Genomic DNA, 22,483 nt, shown 5'->3' with positions numbered 1-22,483 from the left:
TGGGCCACTACATGGCACTGCCATACGTCAAACGGATATCGACTGCTTTTTTAAAAATAGGAACCCCCATTTTTTATTACATATTGGCGTAGTACGTAAAGAAATATGAATGTTTTACTTGGACCACTTCTTTCGCTCTGTGATAGATGGCGCTGTAATAGTCACAAACGTATAAGTACATGGTATCACCTAACACTCCGCCAGTGCGGACGATATTTGCTTCGTGATACATTACCCGTGTTAAAATGGACCGTTTACCAATTGCGGAAAAGGTCGATATCGTGTTGATGTATGGCTATTGTGATCAAAATGCCAATGGGCGTGTGCTATGTATGCTGGTCCGTATCTTGGACGACATCATCACAGTGTCCGGACAGTTCGCCGGATAGTTACGTTATTTAAGGAAACAGGGAGTGTTCAGTCACATGTGAAACGTCAACCACAACCTGCAACAAATGATGATGCCCAAGTACGTGTTTTAGCTGCTGTCGCGGCTACTCCGCACATTAGTAGCAGACAAATTGCGTGAGAATCGGGAATCTCAAAAGCGTCGTTGTTGAGAATGCTACATTAAGATTGATTGCACTCGTACCATATTTCTATGCACCAGGCATTGCATGGCGACGACTTTGAACGTCGTGTACAGTTCTGCCACTGGGCACAAGAGAAATTACGGAACAGTGGCAGATTTCTTGCACGCATTCTATTTAGCGACGAAGCGTCAGTCACCAACAGCGTGTAACGTCTTGTAATAAACAAAGACAATATATTATGTAATAATTAAAATATTAGATGTGTCATATTGTGTCCTTATGTAAAATTATGTATTATTTTCTTTATTTTTTATTTTTGAGAACGTCTGTGTCGGCGAGTAATAAGACCGACACAGAAGATAAATGTTGTACAAAGATCACCAAATGAATTTGTATATAAGGCATGATGTAAAGCAATGTCTCTGTTCTTCTTAATCTAGAAGCTGCGAGATAAAGATCTCCTGTTGTTGTCGTAGAGAGCGCGAAGGTAGCATTCTTTTGTCGAGATTGTGAATTGGACGCCATTGCGCGTGAATGTACACAGGTCTGTAATTATTAAGATATTTAAATGTTTAAATAGAGTTGTTTAAATGAAAACTTGTATTACTTAAATGTTAAAGTGTGCCTGCCTATTATCCCATCCTGTTAAGATATTTTTCAGCCATATAAAAATATTATCTGTGGAGCTGAGCTGTGTGGAGAAAGAAGAGCCGCTGCCGCGGCGTATTTAAACGACTTACAATATAGTCGAGTATACCGCAAGGAAGCGGTAAAATAATAGTAAAAAATAATATTATTTCTTTTAGCTCCCAGGCTGGCAGTGAAGATCAGCAGATTTTATGATGTGTTGCAGGTTGACGCGGGCTGCTGATAGGATATAATTTTCAGTGCAAATAATTTTATGTACCTAGAGAATCTGATAGGAAACTTGCTGTGCTCCGTTCTGATCTGGCTAAATTTTATAGTGAATACGTAATTTTCTTTAATGAGAGTCTCATGTTCTTGGGCTAGCCGTGGTATGAAATAGCATTTTAGTAAGAAATAAAATCCACTGCAAACTTGTATTTGTGAACGATCGTACGAACTGTAACATCAGTGATCATAGGACATTAATTTCAACTTTGAATAATTACGAAGTAGGAAAGATATATTGATACTTAGCATGAGTTGCAGTTACTTAAAAATCGTTCTTTAAATTGTAGGCCAGATTCAGAACAATAATACTTCCATCATTTTATTTTGCTAAAAAAGGTAACGATGATAAAGCAATTAAAAGCACAGCATTGTTAAAAGAATTTCACGTCACTCTTCCCATATATTTTTATAAAAGCAACAATTAACGAAAGGGCAGTCGGCAACAGCTATCCAGTAGTTTTTTTTTTTAAGAGAGAAGACGTGAAACTGTCGCCCAAAAACGCGGGGCCCGAATTTGCAGTGGCCACAATTATAAAATTTTATGTATTTTCTTTCAGTGTCTATTGTTATGTAGGTGTATATGTATATGTATTTAGTGTTAAATGTATGTATATCATGATCTATGCTATGTATTAATGAAGGTTCAAACACTCTTTCATGACAAAACGTACTACTGCAAGCGAGTTTGAGAAGACGATCCTGATTGTACTGAGAAGCTCTAACGACTACGTAATCCGGGGGCAGCCGGACCCCGAGATAATAGAAACTAAAGGTAAGACTACAGTGTAGTTGTCCTGTTTGTAGAAGTTGAGCTCCAGTGAAGTAATCTCATATCGCTAGTGGTGTGCATACTGTACGTAGTTTGATGTTAGTAATTGTGACAGGACAAAGTTGATGTAGATAGTAATTTTTAGTGTGCCGTGTAGTGTATATAAAGTGATGTATTTTGTGTGCAAGGGGAAAAACTGTTAGATTTTGTGTTTTAGTAAGCAATTTAGGAATATGGTTAAGTTGCGTAGTCAACGTCCAAGCAATATGGATACTGAAGAACAACAATTAGCTAGTGAAGGAAATGTGGAACCGGGTGCCTCAAGTAGTACTAGTACGCTCTTTGAAGATATAACTGGCGAAAGTGTGGGGGCAGGGCCACAGGAAGTAGTGCCACCGCCCACTAGTCATCAAGTCGATGTAGATAAAGAAATTGTACCACCACCAGAAAAGCAGGAACCAGAGAGTGGTAATCTGCCTGGTGGGTATGCAATTCAGGCTATATTAGAGCGTGTGCTAAATTACCAGGCAAAATTTGCGCAACAGCAAGCCGAGCGAGAGCGCCAGCAAGCTGAACGAGATCGTCAGCAAGCTGAGCGGGATCGCAGGCTAGAAGAAAATTTACTTGCCCAGCAAGCCGAGCGAGATCGTAGGCTAGAAGAAAATTTACTTGCCCAGCAAGCTGAACGAGATCGCCAGCAAGCTGAGCGAGATCGACAATTAAGAGAAAATTTACTTGAACAGCTAGCTGAGCGAGACCAGCAACTTGTGCAATCGTTAGAAAATATGAAAAAAGAGATAGCAGATATGAAAAAGAATTACGAGTCAATACCTAAGGCCGTGCAGGAGCTGACTGAACAGGTCACCCACCTGCAAGTAGCAAACACTAACATGGTAGATGAAATAGATGTCTTAGCCAACAGGGTAGAAAAGCTAGAAATAGATTCCACACAGCTTGTAGAGCAAAAGTGGAATGAACAGGCAAATAAAATTGAAACAGAATTTAAATCATGGATAGAAGTGAAGGAGACTGAGATTGACACGAATATTAATTCTAAAGTAGAAGCAGCAATAGCAAATAGAGATTCAGAATCGTTCAGTACCGCCGTAAATAGTCAGGTACAGAACGATGTGCAAACCATTAAACAAATACTCAGTGAGGATATTCCGCAGTGGCAAGTGAATGTTAACAAACGGATATCCGATCTGGAGAAGGGTTTAGCACAAACCAGGAAACAAGTGGAACAGGAACCTCTGTCGCCAACAGCCCATGGCTTTGGCAACGCACAAACTTATATGCGATACAACAATGGGGAATCTGTAGTCGATAATGCGAAGAGCTGTAGCTCCGGTTCGGAGCACACAGCATATGTCCCAGCAGCAAACCCATGTAGTTCAAAAATATTAGTGGAAGAAAGTTTAATTAAAAATAGACAATTTCAAACATTTACTACTGAAAGGAAATCAGTACACCCAGTGGTATTTATAAAAAGTTTTAAAAATATCTTACCCAGTGTATGGAACGAAACACAGAAAATCCAATACGTAATGTCGTACATTCAAGGTGACGCAGCACTGTGGGCTACAGAAGTAGCAGACAGCTGCAAGACATACGAACAGTTTGAAAGGGCATTTTTATCGAAATATTGGTCGCCTTGTATACAAGAGCGACTAAGAAAAGAGGTATATAATCCCGAACCGTACTCACCCCGTCTTGGGAATTTGAGGCGGTACTTTGAAAAATATATAAACAAAACACGCTACTGGGACGAGCCTATATCACCGAGAGACATAATAAGACTACTCAAATCCCATTTACCAATTCAGATCAAGGAGAAGTTAATACATGTACCAGAAAGCGACATGGAAAACTTCCTGTCGGTCCTAGATTCCATAGATTTGATACAGGAAGATGTAAAATCGGCGTGCGACCATTTGCGGAATAATGGGTCGGGATGTAATCACGACAGAAACAGTAGTGCACAGAACCACAACCATAGAAATGGTGGGGGTGGTAGCAAGCGACAAGAACAATCGCAAAATGGTAGTAACGGTAGAGGCCAAAACGGGTATGGACAACCAAATTATAACAAAAGCGTCGATTTGACGACAGATACGAATCCGGAATGTCAGGGACCAACCGCTGGAAAAATGCGCGAGGTCAGTGGCAGAGTAATTATAATGATAGTAATCGAAATTGGCAACAGAATCAGTGTAGAAGCCCAGAGCGACAGGCTAGTGACCGGTATGACAACAATAGACCACCACCGCAAAACGCGCCTATTGCGCAGCCGTGGCGGCCTACAAATCAGAACGTACATATAGTGGAGGTCGCGGACAATAGCCGTCCAAGTACCTCCCAAGTAACTAATCCAACAAACTAGAATCGGCCTCGATATGCTCTCCATCGACGGCCGAGGGATGGAGTGAGAGCAACTCGAGTAATAACAGTAATAGACCTGGGATACGCATGCTGCGATACAACGAAGGTGTCAGTATGGATAAAGATCTGTTGAACGAACCGCACGAATGTAAGAAGGATAATAACGAAAATGTGCAAGCTATTATTGAAGCTAGAATCAATGATGTTGCAGTAAACATAATTATCGACACAGGTGCCTCAGTAAGTGTGATGAGTATGGAGCTATTTAAAGCACTGGGAAAGGGACATAGTATTCCGACCTTCCCGGTTAATAATTGTAAGGTGTCTGGAGCCATTAGTGCACAGAGCCAATCAGTTAAGTACCAGGTGCAGGTGGAGATTTATAAGGAGGGCGAAGCCATAGTGAGCTCGTTCCTCGTGGTTAAAGGATTGAAGGTGGCCTGCATTCTGGGAGTAGATTTTCTCCGTGAGAGGGACGCATTGATCGACCTCTCCGTGGGGAAACTAAGCATAATTAATAGGGGTAGAAGGATTGAATTATCTATGATGAAATCGAAGGAGGTACTTGTGCCGTGCTGTAATCGAATCGATATCAAAGTTAGGAACCCTTGGGTACTACACATCGATGATTTTTCACATGCAACAGACCTCTATTACCCGAATTTAGAGGATCAAAATTTCGAAACAAATGTTGAGGCATTTCAGACTAAAGTGCACGAATCGGAAGGTTTAAATGATACGCAAAAGCAACAGTTGACGCAGCTGCTATCGGAATATACTATGGTATTTACCGACCGACCAGGAATAGTCAAAGGGTACCACTATCACATAGAGGTGATACCCCACAATACATACTGTCGCGCAACCTACTCCATCCCTTGGTCGAGGAGGGAATTAGTAGCTAAAGAAATTCGAAAGATGTTAGAGTGGGATATCATAGAGCCCTCCTTCTCTCCATACAGTAGTCCTCTTGTAGCAGTGGCGAAAGCCAATGGAAAAATCAGGCTAGTGTTAGATGCTAGGGACATTAACAAAATTATTATACCTGTCCGGACTCGTCCAGAGAATTTAGACGAGCAAATACAAAAATTTCATGGAGTGCAGTACTTGACCTCGATCGATCTGAAAAGTTCATATTGGCAAATTCCCCTTACACCGGAATCCAGGAAGTACACAGCTTTCATATTCGGGGGGCGAAGTTACCAATTCAAGGTGCTTCCCTTCGGATTGAATGTGAGTGCTGGAGTGTTTATTACTGCACTAGACACCGTACTGGGTCCAGACCTATTGGAAAAAATTACGGTATATGTAGATGATTTGGTAATCGCGACTGCTACTTGGGACGAACACATGGAATTGTTGCACAGAGTACTAGAGAGATTTAGGCAAGCAGGGGTGACAGCAAACCTCGAAAAGTCAAAATTTGGCAGAAACAAAATTAAATTTTTAGGCCATCTTATTACACCACTCGGTATCAGTCCGGACAACAAAAAATTAGAGGCGATCCGACAATTTCCAAGCCCCTGCACTAAGAGACAATTGAAAGCGTTCCTTGGGCTGACGTCTTTTTTCAGGAGGTTCGTGCCCAATCAGCTGTTAAATGACGCGTCACTACTAAATCTATTACGAAAAAATGTGCAATGGGTTTGGAATGACAAATGTCAACAAGCCTTCGAAGCGATTAAAACCGCCCTACTGAATGCGAATATTTTGCAGCACCCCGATCTGTCCAAAGATTTTTGTCTCGCGACGGATTCATGTTCTTATGGCTTGGGCGCATGCTTGTTTCAGTGGGAAGAAGGAAACGACCCAACAACAATAAAAGTTATCGGCTTCGCCAGTAGGACGTTAACTAGCTGCGAGAGAGCCTACTCGGCAACTGAACTCGAAGCACTTGCAGTAGTCTGGGCTGTCAAAAAGTTCAATTATTATCTACAAGGGAAGGAGATTAGAGTCTATAGTGACCACCAAGCGTTAAGTTTTTTAATGTCATGCAAGCTGTTCCATACCAGACTGAGGAGATGGATGCTTGTCTTACAAGAATATAGGATAAAGATCATGTACATTAAAGGCCAAGATAACGTAATAGCGGATGCTCTGTCACGACTGCCGGCAGGATTACCGGAGTTAGCAGAAATGTTAGAGCAATCCGCGGAATATAAAGTGTTGTTAGTGCGTGACAACACTTACATGAAAGATTTTTTATATATATGTAAAAACATGTTCGAGTTACAAAGATCAGATCCGATGTGGAGAAAAATTATTAATGATATTGAAGAGGGGGTTAACAATAGGGATGAGCAAGATTTTAAAATAGTGAACCATATTTTGTATCGTAAAATTAGCACGAAAGAAGACTGCTGGGCAGTATGTATACCCAGCCAGTCAGTAAAAGTTATGATATGGCACACGCACTTGGCATGGGGCCATGCAGGGATTGGAAAGTGTGCAGAGATCATGACGAGATACTGCTACTTTCCCCGTATGAAACACCATATTCAGACAACAGTTAGAACTTGCGTGATATGTCAAAAAGCGAAACATTACAATAGATCCACCAAGTTTGAACTACACCCTATAGTTCCTCTCAGGCCACTTCAAATAGTATCGGTAGATGTGGCAGGTCCCTATCCCATGGCCAGAGGAGGTATGAAATATATACTGGCCATGTACGATATTTTTTCCAAACACTTGGCAATTTATTGCATAAAATCAGCTACTGCCAAAACCATGGTCAGGCGGATCAGTCAAGAATATTTGCCTAAAGTGGGAAAACCCGAAACCATAACAACTGATAATGCATCTTATTTCACGGGTCGAACTTGGAAAAATTACTTACGAGAACAAAATATACAGCACATTCTGGTATCCCGATTCCATCCAGAAGCAAGCCTAGTTGAAAGAATATTCAAAGAATTGAATAAGTTCCTTAGAATCTACATAGGAAACCGACATACTAAATGGCCAGAGCTAGTACCGAAATTTGTAGAAATACACAATTTAACACCCCATTCAAGTACAGGCTATCCACCGGTAGAGATATTGAATGGATTTAAGGAGACACCGAATGAATGGCTCACGCCGTTGCCGAGATTGCCAGCTAAGGCAGAAACAAGGGAAGAAAAGATGAAAAGAATATGGAACAGACTAACCAACTGTGCAGCAAAGAGGAAAAGGAAGTACGACCGAGGAGTAACAAACGAACAGAAGTATAATGTAGGAGACCTAGTACTCATTCGTAACCACCCTAAATCCTCAGCCACCTTAAAACAAAATAGTAAGTGGCAATTGCTATATTCAGGACCCTTTAAAGTAATAGGCGTGCCACATGAATGTAGCTATTTGTTAGCACATCCCCATACGGGGAAGATCAAAGGATTATATCCACGTAAAGACGTGAAGTTATTTATTCAGTGACACATAATATATAAAGAGTAATAGGTGTAAAAAGATTTTAATTGTGTTTTAGAATATAAGTGTGTTAGTATTTAGAAAGAAATTTGTGTGTAATGAAGTTGGGAGGAAGTGGAATCAGAAAGTGAGCAATAGCTTACACAGGACAGATTTTGTTTACAGACAATTAGTCATTAAGATATTATGTGCTTATTAAAAAATGAACAATTTTCTTGTTGTATAAAGGATTAATTTCTTGAACCATTTTCTATGTGTAGTGTGTAAGTGCAATTAATGATGCAATCTTATAGAGTAAGGGAATTGCTGTAATTGTATTAGGATAAGAAACCCTGAGAGAGAGAGTCTTTACTAGCCAGACATTGACTTTGCAATATGCAACAATGATGTAATGTGATGTTGGCTGCCAGTAGTGATTTGAGAACGACACTGGAGCAGAACCTAATTAAAAACGAGCCCGTTCCGTGGAAACTCCGTTCTGTATGTAGCAATGCTTCAATTGAAGCCTGTGTACTTGGTACACGACCTTGAATATTCATTACGCGATACGCGAGTTAAGTCAGACAATGCAGAACCTACACTGTAGTCATATAGGAAAAATCATTAAAAATAATGTTATTGCTGAACGAAGTATTTATTGAACAATATGCCCGAGTCAAGCTGTCATGCACATGGTAAAATCTGTTTGATAGATGGGTGATAATCAGGCAAGCTACACTAAGAAAAAAAAAATATGTATAAAAAAAAATTCACACACCGTTAAAAAAAAAAAAATTTACAAAAGGGCCAAATACGCCTAGCAACAATATGAAGAGTATGTTGTGATAAAGTGAAAACAAATAAATGCTATGTAAATCAGAGTGACTATGCAAAGAACAGTTAAAAGGTGTTAAAAAATAAACTGTGTGCATAAACACTTAAGGACAGGACGGAATATTGTGTGTAGTAGGGACAGAAAATGACTGTTGTATCTGCACCAATATATACGTCGATAAATCTAGTGTTGAGTGATAGACTGTCCTAGTGCAGCGCTCAACGAACAATAGACAGTGTATAAAAACAGTAGTTATTGATCCGTTCGGAGACGATTTACACAAACATCGCTCAACGGAGACATGTAGTATGAGTGTAACGAACCATTTTCGCGTGTTGAAAGACGCTCTGGCAGTGCATCAACCGTGGAAGTGAGTGAAAACGTGTAGTACAATGTGCGTGTGACGAACTCTGAATACCAGTGTCACGATGCCACAAAAAACCTGTTATCACGCCAAAACATCCTGTGCATACCAGTGAAGCGACGGCTTACTGAACAATAAACGCTTTTAACAAATTGCCTCTTCTTCCACAGCTAGTAATCTGTGTCCTTAAAGACAGTACACCGTTGTGGAATGTTTGTTTCATGCGCCACGACGGGGAGCCATGCGGAGAAGCAGAGACGAGTGCCGTGCCGCCATCCAGCCGGTTGCGGTAAACCACTGCCACTCGCCGACAACAGCGAATGGTTCAGCGCGGTTCGCGACTGCTTGGGCGCCACGCTAGCACGACCTCACTGTTATTGAGAGCCGGTCGTCGAACCCAGCGGCCGTCGGTACGCGGCGTTCCAGACGACGCTACTCAACAATTGCTTCGCGCCGCCAGCTCCATACCACATTGTTGTCATTCAAATGAACTATTAACTATATGTATAATGTGCTAACATGAATGGTGTTTAATGGACACGCAATGACGTGATAAACATTTTTTTTGTTGTTATCCAACACGAACTCACAATATTCATGGATTTAGTGATGTATCGATCTAATATGTTTGCGTCATGTTAATGAAAGGTACTCGCACGAATGCTAGACATTTTAAACTAACTGTCGCGAGTAAGTGCAAAGACGGTTCATTATACTATTGTAAAAATGCGTAATAAGTGACTTTCATAACAATCCAAAATACAAGTAGTATATTGATAACAAAGAGACTAAAAGTGTAGCATGCTATCACAAATAGCCTTTGTTATATGTGGACATTGAATAGAGTCTAAACTTTTCGTGAGATGACCATGGCTCCGGCGCAGTTTTCCCAGGTTTTCTGATCGCACGTAGCCCGAATGGGGGAGCCAAATAAATGTAATGACCCTGGGACTAGGTTGACGGTCACCTCGCAAAGTGTAAGAACAGTATACGAAGTGTAAGTAAACCTACAGTGTAAAAGAACTGAGTAGTGTAAAGTGAATGTTCCAACCAAAGTAATAAACCATAAACAAGACAGACGTTAGTGGCAGCATATTGCCGAACATTTTCATCGTTAGTCAAATGCTGCCAGGGGGCAGTGTAACGTCTTGTAATAAACAAAGACAATATATTATGTAATAATTAAAATATTAGATGTGTCATATTGTGTCATTATGTAAAATTATGTATTATTTTCTTTATTTTTTATTTTTGAGAACGTCTGTGTCGGCGAGTAATAAGACCGACACAGAAGATAAATGTTGTACAAAGATCACCAAATGAATTTGTATATAAGGCATGATGTAAAGCAATGTCTCTGTTCTTCTTAATCTAGAAGCTGCGAGATAAAGATCTCCTGTTGTTGTCGTAGAGAGCGCGAAGGTAGCATTCTTTTGTCGAGATTGTGAATTGGACGCCATTGCGCGTGAATGTACACAGGTCTGTAATTATTAAGATATTTAAATGTTTAAATAGAGTTGTTTAAATGAAAACTTGTATTACTTAAATGTTAAAGTGTGCCTGCCTATTATCCCATCCTGTTAAGATATTTTTCAGCCATATAAAAATATTATCTGTGGAGCTGAGCTGTGTGGAGAAAGAAGAGCCGCTGCCGCGGCGTATTTAAACGACTTACAATATAGTCGAGTATACCGCAAGGAAGCGGTAAAATAATAGTAAAAAATAATATTATTTCTTTTAGCTCCCAGGCTGGCAGTGAAGATCAGCAGATTTTATGATGTGTTGCAGGTTGACGCGGGCTGCTGATAGGATATAATTTTCAGTGCAAATAATTTTATGTACCTAGAGAATCTGATAGGAAACTTGCTGTGCTCCGTTCTGATCTGGCTAAATTTTATAGTGAATACGTAATTTTCTTTAATGAGAGTCTCATGTTCTTGGGCTAGCCGTGGTATGAAATAGCATTTTAGTAAGAAATAAAATCCACTGCAAACTTGTATTTGTGAACGATCGTACGAACTGTAACATCAGTGATCATAGGACATTAATTTCAACTTTGAATAATTACGAAGTAGGAAAGATATATTGATACTTAGCATGAGTTGCAGTTACTTAAAAATCGTTCTTTAAATTGTAGGCCAGATTCAGAACAATAATACTTCCATCATTTTATTTTGCTAAAAAAGGTAACGATGATAAAGCAATTAAAAGCACAGCATTGTTAAAAGAATTTCACGTCACTCTTCCCATATATTTTTATAAAAGCAACAATTAACGAAAGGGCAGTCGGCAACAGCTATCCAGTAGTTTTTTTTTTAAGAGAGAAGACGTGAAAAGCGGTAACGTAAACCGGCACAATATGCACTATGGGACAACGGAAAACCCACGATGGCTGCGACAAGTGGAACATCAGCGACTTGGCGGGTTAATGTATGGTGTAGCATTATGGGAGGAAGGATAATTGGCCCCCATTTTATCGATGGCAAACTAAATGGTGCAGTGTATGCCGATTTCCTACGTAATGTTGTACTGAAGTTACTACAAGATGTTTCACTGCATGATAGAATGGCGATGTACTTCCAACATGATGGATGTCCGGCACTTAGCTCGCGTGCGGTTGAACCGGTATTAAATAGCATATTTCATGACAGGTGGACTGGTTGTCGAAGAACCATGGCCCACACCTACACCGGATCTAACGTTCCCGGATTTCTTTCTGTGGGGAAAGTTGAAGGATATTTGCTATCGTGATCCACTGACAACGCCTGACAACATGCGTCTGCACACTCTCAGTGCGTGTGCGAACATTACGGAAGGCGAACTACTCGCCGTTAAGAGGAATGCCGTTACACGTATTGCCAAATGCATTGAGGTTGATGGACATCATTTTGAGCAGTTATTGCATTACTGTGGAATTTACTGGTATTCACGCTGTAACAGAATGCGTTCTCAGAAATGATAAGTTCACAAAGGTACATGTATCGCATTGGAACAACCGAAACAAAACGTTCAAACGTACCTACGTTCTGTATTTTAATTTAAAGAACCTACCTGTTACCAACTGTTTGTCTAAAATTGTGAGCCATATGTTTGTGACTTTTACAGCGCCATCTATCACAAAGCGAAGAATGTGGTCCAACTAAAACATTCATACTTCTTTACGTACTACACGAATATGTAATAAAAATGGGGGTTCCTATTTAAGGAAACGAAGTTGATATCCGTTTGACCTATGGCTGCGCCATCTAGTGAGCCAACCATAGCGCCATCTGCTTTCCCCCTTCAAGCTAGGCAAGTTTTGTTCGTTGTAGTTTTTCGGTTGACGCTTATTTCGTAAGATATTTGGCCTGGTCACGATTAGTGGGCCACCCTGTATATACGTTTGTGGATAGCCTGTTTGATGCAGAAGAAAACAAACAGAAAACAATACACACAGATGTGTATACATACTGAAGAACCACATATAAAAATATCTGTACTTACACCCGTTACACCCCACATACAGGGTGTCCCAGGAGAAATGGTAGATATTTAGGGATATGACAGGAACGATCATTTGAAGTAAAAATCTTCATATGGGCATATGCCCCATTCCAAATGGTTTCAGAAATAGAACACCTTTAATACAAATTGTTATTTATTTTCTGTAGTATCCAATAGAATGTCAGGTTTACAAATATGTGCATGTACAACAATTAGTAAACGTTACTACAACTGTTTTACAAAATATTTATGGAAAATTATGTAGTTTTAACACATTCAGCTCCAAGCTGTTATGGCAGTAGATAGTAATGGATAGCAATTGGAAAATTTTACTAAAACTCATTCACATTGCAACAGGAAAATTCGCATCTCGCCAGAGACAGAGGTGGAAGCAGGAATCGAGCCAATATGTTGCAAGTGAGTCAGATCGTCGGCACATTATGATAGGATCTGTTGAGTGAGAATACGCATTCAGCAGAAACGAGACTATGACAGAAAATCAAAGGAAGTGCGACAAGCATATTTGTTAGTTTATAAGGCGTATTGCAAGAAACTCTTTCACAAGAGCACATAGTGAGGAACTGTCACAGTACTTAACAGCCTGTTATGTGAATACAGCTGAATAAGGAGGACACATATAATCATTCGAACCGAGGCTCACATCATATCCTCATGCCAGCTGCCTTTAAATACCCAGCTCTCCAGCCCTTATAATGAGGTGATCATTGGGATCGATGACATTCACAGGTATCTCACTCGATTTCGTGATTATGATGCTGTAGTGAATTTATATCCTAGGTATTCTGGAAAAGTCTACAGACTAGCCAAAGATGCACTCGATATGATCATTTTCACCTGGTGAATTTCATGCTTCTCGCCACCTACCATCTGCTGATGGGGAAACTGACGTCTTCTGACAACACCACATCACCGAGTGCTGCTAGCACGAAATTCAGTGTGGAAGCCAACAACTAGGCCTCTTGGGGTCCAAGTTCCCATTCAACATCCAGGTGCCTCCAGGTTCTGAAACCTACCTGTAGGCAGGAGATCAACTGACCACATGACTACCGACACCAAGTACACAGCAGATCAAGGATCATTATAGAATCCAGAGTAGGCCCAAGGATACTCCAGCAGGAAGCCTGAGACCAGATTATATTGGACAACAGTCATGTCTGCCAGCCAGCAACCTGCTGCAGCGCAGCAGTTCTAGGCGCTTCAGTCCGGAGCCGCGCGACTGCTACGGTCGCAGGTTCGAATCCTGCCTCGGGCATGGCTGTGTGTGCTGTAATTAGGTTTAAGTAGCTCTAAGTCTAGGGGACTGATGACCTGAGATGTTAAGTCCCATAGTGCTCAGAGCCATTTTTGCTGCAGCGCCAAGGTCACTCAAACTGTCGCCTGGATATGTAGATGTTGAGCTGACTCGATGGACAGCTAGAATCCAACACACAGCTGAATGAGCAACAGCCAAGGCCCGTGCAGAAGAATGATGACTTGTAAACATTGTGAATAAATGTTTCAACTCTAATAATATTTCACTAGTGTCATTGATACTTAACAGGTTCCCACCAGCTATCCTCACTTCAGGCAGAGGAGCCTCCGCTTGACCCTCTGTAATGCATTATCTCACATACCACATTACAGCTGTACAATTCATAATAAATGTTCAAACATCCCACTGTCAACTTCAGTGCGTCCGTGTATTCTTGGGAGTACATGTTTTGTTGCTTGTCTGAATATAACAAAAAAACAGTCCAAAGATGCGAATTTGATTTTTTATTCACTTGATGACTAGTTTCGGGCCGAGAACCATTTTCAAATCATAGTGACACAGTCGAAGCTGCAGCTGCTCGTTGTACATTTTTGAAATAGTTTTTGCATGTTCAGAAATGCCATTTTTGACAGTTACGATGATTTGAAAATGGATCTCTGACCAAAACTAGTCATCGGGTGAAAAAAAGCAAAATTTGCAATGTTGGACTAGTTTCTCGTTTTACTGATTAACAGAAGTTGTCGACCCGCAGCTACTCCAGCGTACTGCAAGTTCGCTTGTCTGAGTGCCTCTGAAAGATCCCTTATAAAAGCAGCAGCGCCAGTGATGCGACCAAGGAGTTCATCTCTCATATTCACTTTTCGTTTGTGCACTTCAGACTTTATCCATCTCACAAGCTACAGTCTAATGGCATAGGGTCTTGCAATCTTCTGGTCAGTTAATTGCACAGTCACAACCAATTCAGCTCTTAGGGTAAGTGTGGTTGAGATGTTCCCTCGCACACCTGGTAAAATGTTGAGGGCTCTGTCATGATCAGTGTGAGAAAAATAAGAGTAAGCCACAGGGAAAGACGGGTAACGTACAATCCGTATAACAACCAAGAGGTAACAATAAGAATCAAGACCAATAACAAAGTGCTGACATTAAAAATGGTGTAAGACAGGAATGATTTCTTTAGCCTCCACTGTTCAGTCTACACACCGAAGAAGAAACGACGGAAATGAAAGAAAGGTTCAAAATTGGGATTAAAATTCAAAGCGAAAGGATTTCAATGATAAGATTCGCTAATGACGTTGGTATCCTCAATGAAAGTGAAGAACTACAACAGCATTTGAAGAATGGCATGAATGAGTACAGATTGAGAGTAAATAGAAGAAATGCGAAAGTAACGAGAAGCATCAGAAATGAGAACAGTGAGGAACTTAACATCAGAATTGGTGATCACGAATTAAACAAAGTTAAGGAATTCTGCTGCCTAGGCCGTAAAATAACCCATCATGGACGAAGCAAGGGCGACATAAAAAGCAGACTAGGACTGGGAAAAAGGGCATTCCTGGCCAAGATAAGTCTACTAGCATCAAACACAGGCCTTCATTTGAGGAAGAACTTTTTGAGAGTGTACGTTTGGTGCACATCATTTTATGGTATTGAAACATGATCTACAGGAAAGCCGGAACAGAAGAGAATAGAAGCATTTGACATGTGATGCTACAGAAGAACGTTCAACTAGGTGAAATGATAAGGAATGAGGAGGTTCTCCGCAGAATAGGGGAAGAAAGGAATATATGGAAAGCAATGATACGTGTCGAAAATCGCCGTTTGCTGCTAGCAGGACTATATTGCACCAGTTTGATAATGTGTTACTGTTGGAAGAATACCTGTTTCACGAAATGCTCTTAAAACTCTGGTAAACACTCTAGGATCACTAATTCGTCGTATTCGAAAGCGCCGACTGTATTCTTCGACTGCAGCAGGAGCACTACCATCGCAGGAGTCGTAAACATACACCTTACCTACATATTCTTCACAAGTGTAGACATTCGGCATTTTGAACAGTGCATATACACATAAAAAAAAAGTTTTGCATCAACCCGGTTCCCAGAACTTTGACTGTGGATATTGTGTCACAGACACAGCCCCTTTGAACAACGATGCATGAGCAGCGCCTATTAAACGGAGTGGGTCCAACAGGCGATCAGTTCCAGTCATTCCACCAGGAAGGAGGTACAGGGCGCGTGTTGACTGTAGTTCAACCACACCTAGACGGACAAAACCGTTGGTCGATCGCGTCCACATTGTTACTCTGTGCCAAGATGGGCTCTCAAGAAGGGAAGTGTCCAGGCGTCTCGGAGTGAACCAAAGTGATGTTGTTCGGACATGGAGGAGATACAGAGAGACAGGAACTGTCGATGACATGCTTTGCTCAGGTCGCCCAAGTGCTACTACTGCAGTGGATGACTGCTACCTACGGATTATGGTTCGGAGGAACCTTGACAACAATGGCACCATGTTGAATAATGCTTTTCGTGGAGGCACAGGACGTCGTGTTATGACTCAAACTGTGCACAATAGGCTGCTTGATGCACAACTTGAAACCCTACGTCCATGACGAGGTCCATCTTTGCAACCACGACAGCATGCAGTGCGGTGCAAATGGGCCAAACAACATGCTGAATGGACCGCTCAGGATTGGCATCACGTTCTCTTCACCGATGAGTGTCGTATAGCCTTCAAGCAGACAATCGTCCGATATGTGTTTGGATGAAACCCGGTCAGGCTGAACGCCTTAGACACACTGTCCAGCGAGTGCATCAAGGTGGAGGTTCCCTGCTGTCTTCGGGTGGCATTATGTGTGGCCGACGTACACCGCTGGTGGTCATGGAAGGCGCCATAACGGCTGTACGATACGCGAATGCCATCCTCCGACCGATAGTGCAACCATATCGGCAGCATATTGGCGAGGCATTCGTCTTCATGGACGACAATTCGCTCCCCCATTGTGAACATCTTGTGAATGACTTCTTTCGCGATAACGAAATCGCTCGACTAGAGTGGCAAGCATGTTCTCCATACACGAACCCTATCGAACGTGCCTGGGAGAGATGGAAAAGGGCTGTTTATGGACGACGTGACCTACCAACCACTCCGAGTGATCTACGCCGAATCGCCATTGAAGAGTGGGACAATCTGGACCAACAGTGCTTTGATGAACTTGTGGATAGTATGCCACGACGAATACAGGCATGCATCAATGCAAGAGGACGTGTTGCTGGTTGTTGGAGGTACCGGTGAGTACAACAATCTGGAAAACCTCCTCCGAAGGTTTCGCTGTATGGTGGTACAACATGCAATGTGTGGTTTTCATGTGCAATAAAAACGGCGTAAATGACGTTTATGTTGATCTCTATTCCAATATTCTGTACAGGTTCCGGAGCTCTCAGAACCCAGGTGATGCAAAACTTTTTTGATGTGTGTACAAACAGAGTCAATCCATGCTTCTCTTTGAGATACTTTGTCTCTCGCACTACGTCACTCGCAACGCACCTAGGACAGCTGTAGGTTCAATGCGCTAGTTTAATGGCAGAAAAACATCCCGAGCAAAGAGGTTGAAAGCAATGAGGTAGGTTGAGCTAGAAAAAAAGGTCAAAGTGGTTAGGTGGGTAAGATACATAAGTGCACGCGACTAGACCAAAGACAAATATATTCTTTCTCGAAAAGTATTCGAAATAGGGCATTTGTCCATAGAAAATTTTTGCTTCAGTCTAGCTTTTCTGACGTATCACTGAATATTCAGCATTCTCCTGGGGTTCCCTGTATAAAATCAATGCCCAAACAATGACGAAGAAAAAAGCAGACATTTGATAGTTGTTGACTTCAGAGGTCACTAGTAGAATCTCGAGTATGGCGTGTTATTAAAATACTCTGCCTGACAAAGAAATGATGCACAAACCCAGAAGACATGCTCCGATGTCAATCTCTCATCGTACACGTGAGTCGGAGCAAAGTAATTGAGGCGTGGAGCACTGGATTTTTTATCACAGAGCAGGTTGTGCTAAAGCAATTCATTTAAGCTTTCAATTCCTAATCTGACAAAGAAATAATTTCCGTTCTTCTGGATCTGGCGTGAATTTGGAATACTCGACGTCTTCAGAGTGAACCCGGTGCCAAACGTCAGAAGCTGACCTAACTAAACAGCAGGGCGTCGGTAGCAACGGCGAAAACCTCGCTTTTGCTGAGGATGGTAGTCAGCCGGAAGGCGCAAGCGATCTCCTGAAAGAGAAACAACGCAATGACCTATTGGCGTCAATAAACACACAAGCTTCTTTAGCAAATAAGATCCATAGCAGAGTGGTTACCTACATAACTCAGACAAAAACCATGTTCCTGCTTAGTAATAAGAAATTAGTAGACCCATTAGTGGCCACTCACTAAGCTATACCCAAGTTAACTCTTAACCTAGAACGCTTATTTGCTATTCATTAATTTTAATGACAGTAGCGACATTTACAACTAAGGCAGTAGACGTTTGTAGTAAAGTATCACTTACAACGCGCAATAACGGTCTTATCTTAAGACGATATTAGCCACAGCTTATCCAAGTTTTCATTAGACAGCCAGGTATAGCACCTGTATAATGACAGAGGCTTTAGCCTGGCCAATACTAACAACAGGGTACAACCATACGGCTGCACCATAGCTAGTACAGTGCACCAACACTTATTTACCTCTGATGTACCCAGAACTACTCCAGGCATAGGATTTTCGGTTAGCAGTCCACGATAGCCATTGAGCATATGAAAGAACCGAAATATCTATCATACGTTGTTGCTTTGAACAAATCTTCAACACTTGATAGTTATCGACATGTAATTTCAAACACACAATGACAATACTCAAACGAGAGACTGATCGACATAAGGGAAGCACTTACAACAGATATGCACATGTGAGTTCAATAAACACAACCAAAAAGATTACGAAAAGCTAAAAATTATTTCATTCCATTGTGGCAGCATGGTACACCAATCAGTTTGGAATGCATTTCAGAATAAAAAGTCTTAGTTTTTATTCTGAAGTAGATTAAGAAAAGTTCATGAAAAGCAGTCAGTCGAAACCCAACAGGGGCACACCCGACCGAGCTACAATCTAAACAAGAGTGGTACAGTCGGCGTCAGTTAAGACAACCACATTCACTTGGTTGATACAACAAGGGCGACTCGACATGTCGCCTTCATTCCATATCATTATACTAACTACGTGGAAAGTGCAATCACTGGTACAGGAAATTAGTATAAGAATTCAGTAAATTCCACAACTCAGACCTCACTAGACAGTTAATAGTACAAAGCAACAGACAAATTATTGGCCCCTGATCGTCTATACGTTTTGCACACAAGAGAAAGTCAATGTCCCAAATTATCAACCGCACCTCACTGTGCAAAAGCTCGCAAAATGAGCTAGAACGATTTTCTGCAGACGTGGTGCCAAAATGGACCAGGAACACACACGCTCACTGGTGCAAAAAATCATACCGATAACTTTTAATAAATAATTTTTCATGTGATTCGTATTCAAAAGAAAATGAAAATGTACCTGATTACCAACCACACAGCATTATTGAACACTCACAAGAGAGCCAAAACCAATTTCCGATGACGTGATGACAAACTGACTAGGAACATAAACACACACACTAAACCCACAGCGAAACCACGCAGACTTCAGCTTGTTGCTCCATACAACAAGAAACAGTCTGTATACTCCATCTGGTACAATGTAACGACTCTAGCCGATGCTTTTACAATTCACAAGTGAATGATCACAACATTCAGACAGCCAAGCAAAATTTTCGAAGCACTTCCGTTTGTTAGGAGAGTATTGAATACTATGCAGCTTTTCTCTACACATGACAGTGCTATGGGAAGCTGTTATGACAACATCTACGTAAGTGGCTTCATGTCTCATCGAATCAAGGAGGAAAACCAATCTCTTGAGGAGGTCTGTGCCGCTGGCTAGTTATGCTCTACTGTGCGGCCTGAAAGAGATGATCAACTCTAACGTCGTTGAAAGTCACAGGTCTTGGAACGAGCTGCTAGACAGTGCCACTTCGAGACGGCGGGATTTTAAAATTCTCGAAAGACAGGATCTGTTGTCTCACACGTACACACTGTCGTATGGTATGTAAATGACTAGAGTTGAAAACAGGTAGAATGGCCGCCAGAGCGCAATAGTGCTGTTTGTGTTTAGTGCTATCACCAGGTCTATAAAGAGTCGTGAAAAGGACTGTTGCTATTCACCCTAGTGACCCCAAAAACTCCTTTTTGTTTCATACATAAGAAAATATTTTAATATCAGAGAAAACCAAAGGCTGGAAATCACTGCTCATCTGGGATAGCCCTAAAGACACTAGTAACTTGCAGAGTACCTATAGGCTGCAAGGTCGCCCCAGCGGAGTTGATGTGCCATTATATTGGCTGCAAAGTTAGTGGTTGGTGAGTGATTTGTCTAGCCCGCCCCTTGTGGTATAGTGCAGACGACTTCTTGTGTTGCCGGCAACAGGTACGAGAAGGTGGTGGAGCACCTGGTGCGCGGCGGCGCCAACGTGAACCAGCGTAACCCGGCGACGGGCATGACGGCGCTGCACCACGCGACGCTGCTGTGCTCAGAGCGCGCTGCCGCCGAGCTGCTGCAGGCGGGGGCCGTGGCAGGCGCCGGGGGCGGCTGCGGTGGCGAGACGGCGCTCCACACGGCCGCCAGCGCGGGCTGCCTCCGCGTCGTCCGCCTGCTGCTCGACAAGGGCGGCGCGCCGCTCGTCAACTCTCCAGACCAGGTCAGCACGCACCACGCTCTTTCCCCCTCCAAATACTGAAAGTACTCTTGATCCAGCTTTCCCAGGGTAGGTCAGCTAGGTCCCCATTTATGGGGATACGACGTGCCATTCAATCAAGAGGAAATTAATTGGACACCCATGTAACACATATGTTGTGCCATATAGTCCATATGACAGTGATAATATTGGGGAGCCACACTTATCCATGACCGCTCAAACATCGCCCACTATTGGCGGAGTTCCAAGGGACCGCATCTCACTCGATGGTATCGTAGATGTGCACAATTGTGATTATGCATCCTCAAGCATCATCATGTACTTCGAGTGACCCTCAATCAATTGTAACATAAATCTGGAGCGATGAGGTGGTAATTTGTCTCGGTGAAGGTACAGATCACCTTTGGGAAAAGGGTGGGGGGCAAACGGATTTGCATGTTCGGATATTAGATTACTCTATCGCTAGCTCATGAGAGAGGCTGATGAACATATCGGAGGTCCAGTTAGATACCACATACTCACTCTCACTACGACAATACAGATGCTGACCATCTGAACCGTGCTCTGTAGGCAAGTCTCAAGTGTTTTCCAATAAACGCACACTTCCGTTAATGCTTAGAAACACCTATCACGCCTCATCAGTGACAGTAACTTTTTTCCACGCTTCGAGCCTCCAATGACAGTGTTCTGCCTCCCATGTCAATCTTCGTGCACTGTGACATGTGATGACCAGAAGTACTCAACAGTTGTGCACTGCAGAATTAGAGACTGATTCCTGCTGCAGCATGTTCATCACCATTTACAAATTAATGGCAATCGACTGTGACTCCAATCACCAACATGTTGTTGCTCACCATAGTTTACTCTGGCGCCAGCGTTACCCTCTCAATGGGGCACTCACATTGATACATAGGCATGTGACAACCTCAGTAACCTTACGACCTCCGAGTGGCTCATGCGGTCGACAACCAAACCTCATCGTGTCCAAATGCGCTAAAATTGCACGGTTTACCCACCTTGCGGTCGACTATCAAGTCGACTATCAGTGCAACCTCTTACATCTTAATTTTGTAACGTGGCAGACGCTTCTAGAGTTAAATTTTGCCATGCATATACTTCATAGCGCTTAGTATGGCGTTTGAGGCGTCAGAGAATTTTGGAAGGGGTGGACGTATAAGAAGGACCGAGTAGTACTTTCGTAATATCGAATTAAGGTTCGGGGTGTGTATGCAAAATAATGAGGCGTGATTGTAGAGTTATAAATTTCTAGGGGTAGCGTCTTTGAGTTGTAACCAATCGTGCTGAGTCCAGGGTTCAGACCTAGTCAGTGTTTGAATAAAAATCATCAGCAATGGTGGCCGAAGACCCCCAGCGTAAGAAGTTACCCTCATTGTGCAACGACCTTGTCAAGGAGGGCGAAGGAGCGGACAGGGCACTTTCTTGCAAATGGGGGTGAGAATCTGCTCCTAAAGGCGGAAGAATCAGCAATGATCAACGGCATGAAGATGCAAAAGGCAATGGAAACCACTGCATTAAAGACACATAATGTCTATCTGCAGAACATGTGGCCTGCATCTGAAAAAGTTTCATGATGATCTCTCCATTGGAAATGATTTTGGCCCAGTCATGTTTTCTGATCTCCATAGGGACTGCCAAGGGGGAGATCACCAAGAGAAAAATTTGAAATACCAATGAAAGATTAACGTTCTACAA

General features: G+C 42.1%; 1 protein-coding gene across 1 annotated transcript in view; it reads left to right on the top strand.

The window, feature by feature from the left end:
- Window positions 1-22,483, top strand: part of LOC126203833 (transient receptor potential channel pyrexia-like) — a 281,000-nt gene that overhangs the window by 158,681 nt on the left and 99,836 nt on the right. The window contains exon 7 of the mRNA XM_049938202.1: window positions 20,503-20,773. Coding sequence (XP_049794159.1) covers window positions 20,503-20,773 — 271 coding nt within the window. The remainder of the gene's footprint in view (window positions 1-20,502; window positions 20,774-22,483) is intronic.

Source organism: Schistocerca nitens, chromosome 9, assembly GCF_023898315.1.
Source record: "Schistocerca nitens isolate TAMUIC-IGC-003100 chromosome 9, iqSchNite1.1, whole genome shotgun sequence".
Lineage (NCBI taxonomy): Eukaryota > Metazoa > Arthropoda > Insecta > Orthoptera > Acrididae > Schistocerca > Schistocerca nitens.
The sequence above is the reverse complement of the archived record's forward strand: the minus strand, read 5'-3'. Positions and strand labels throughout refer to the sequence as shown.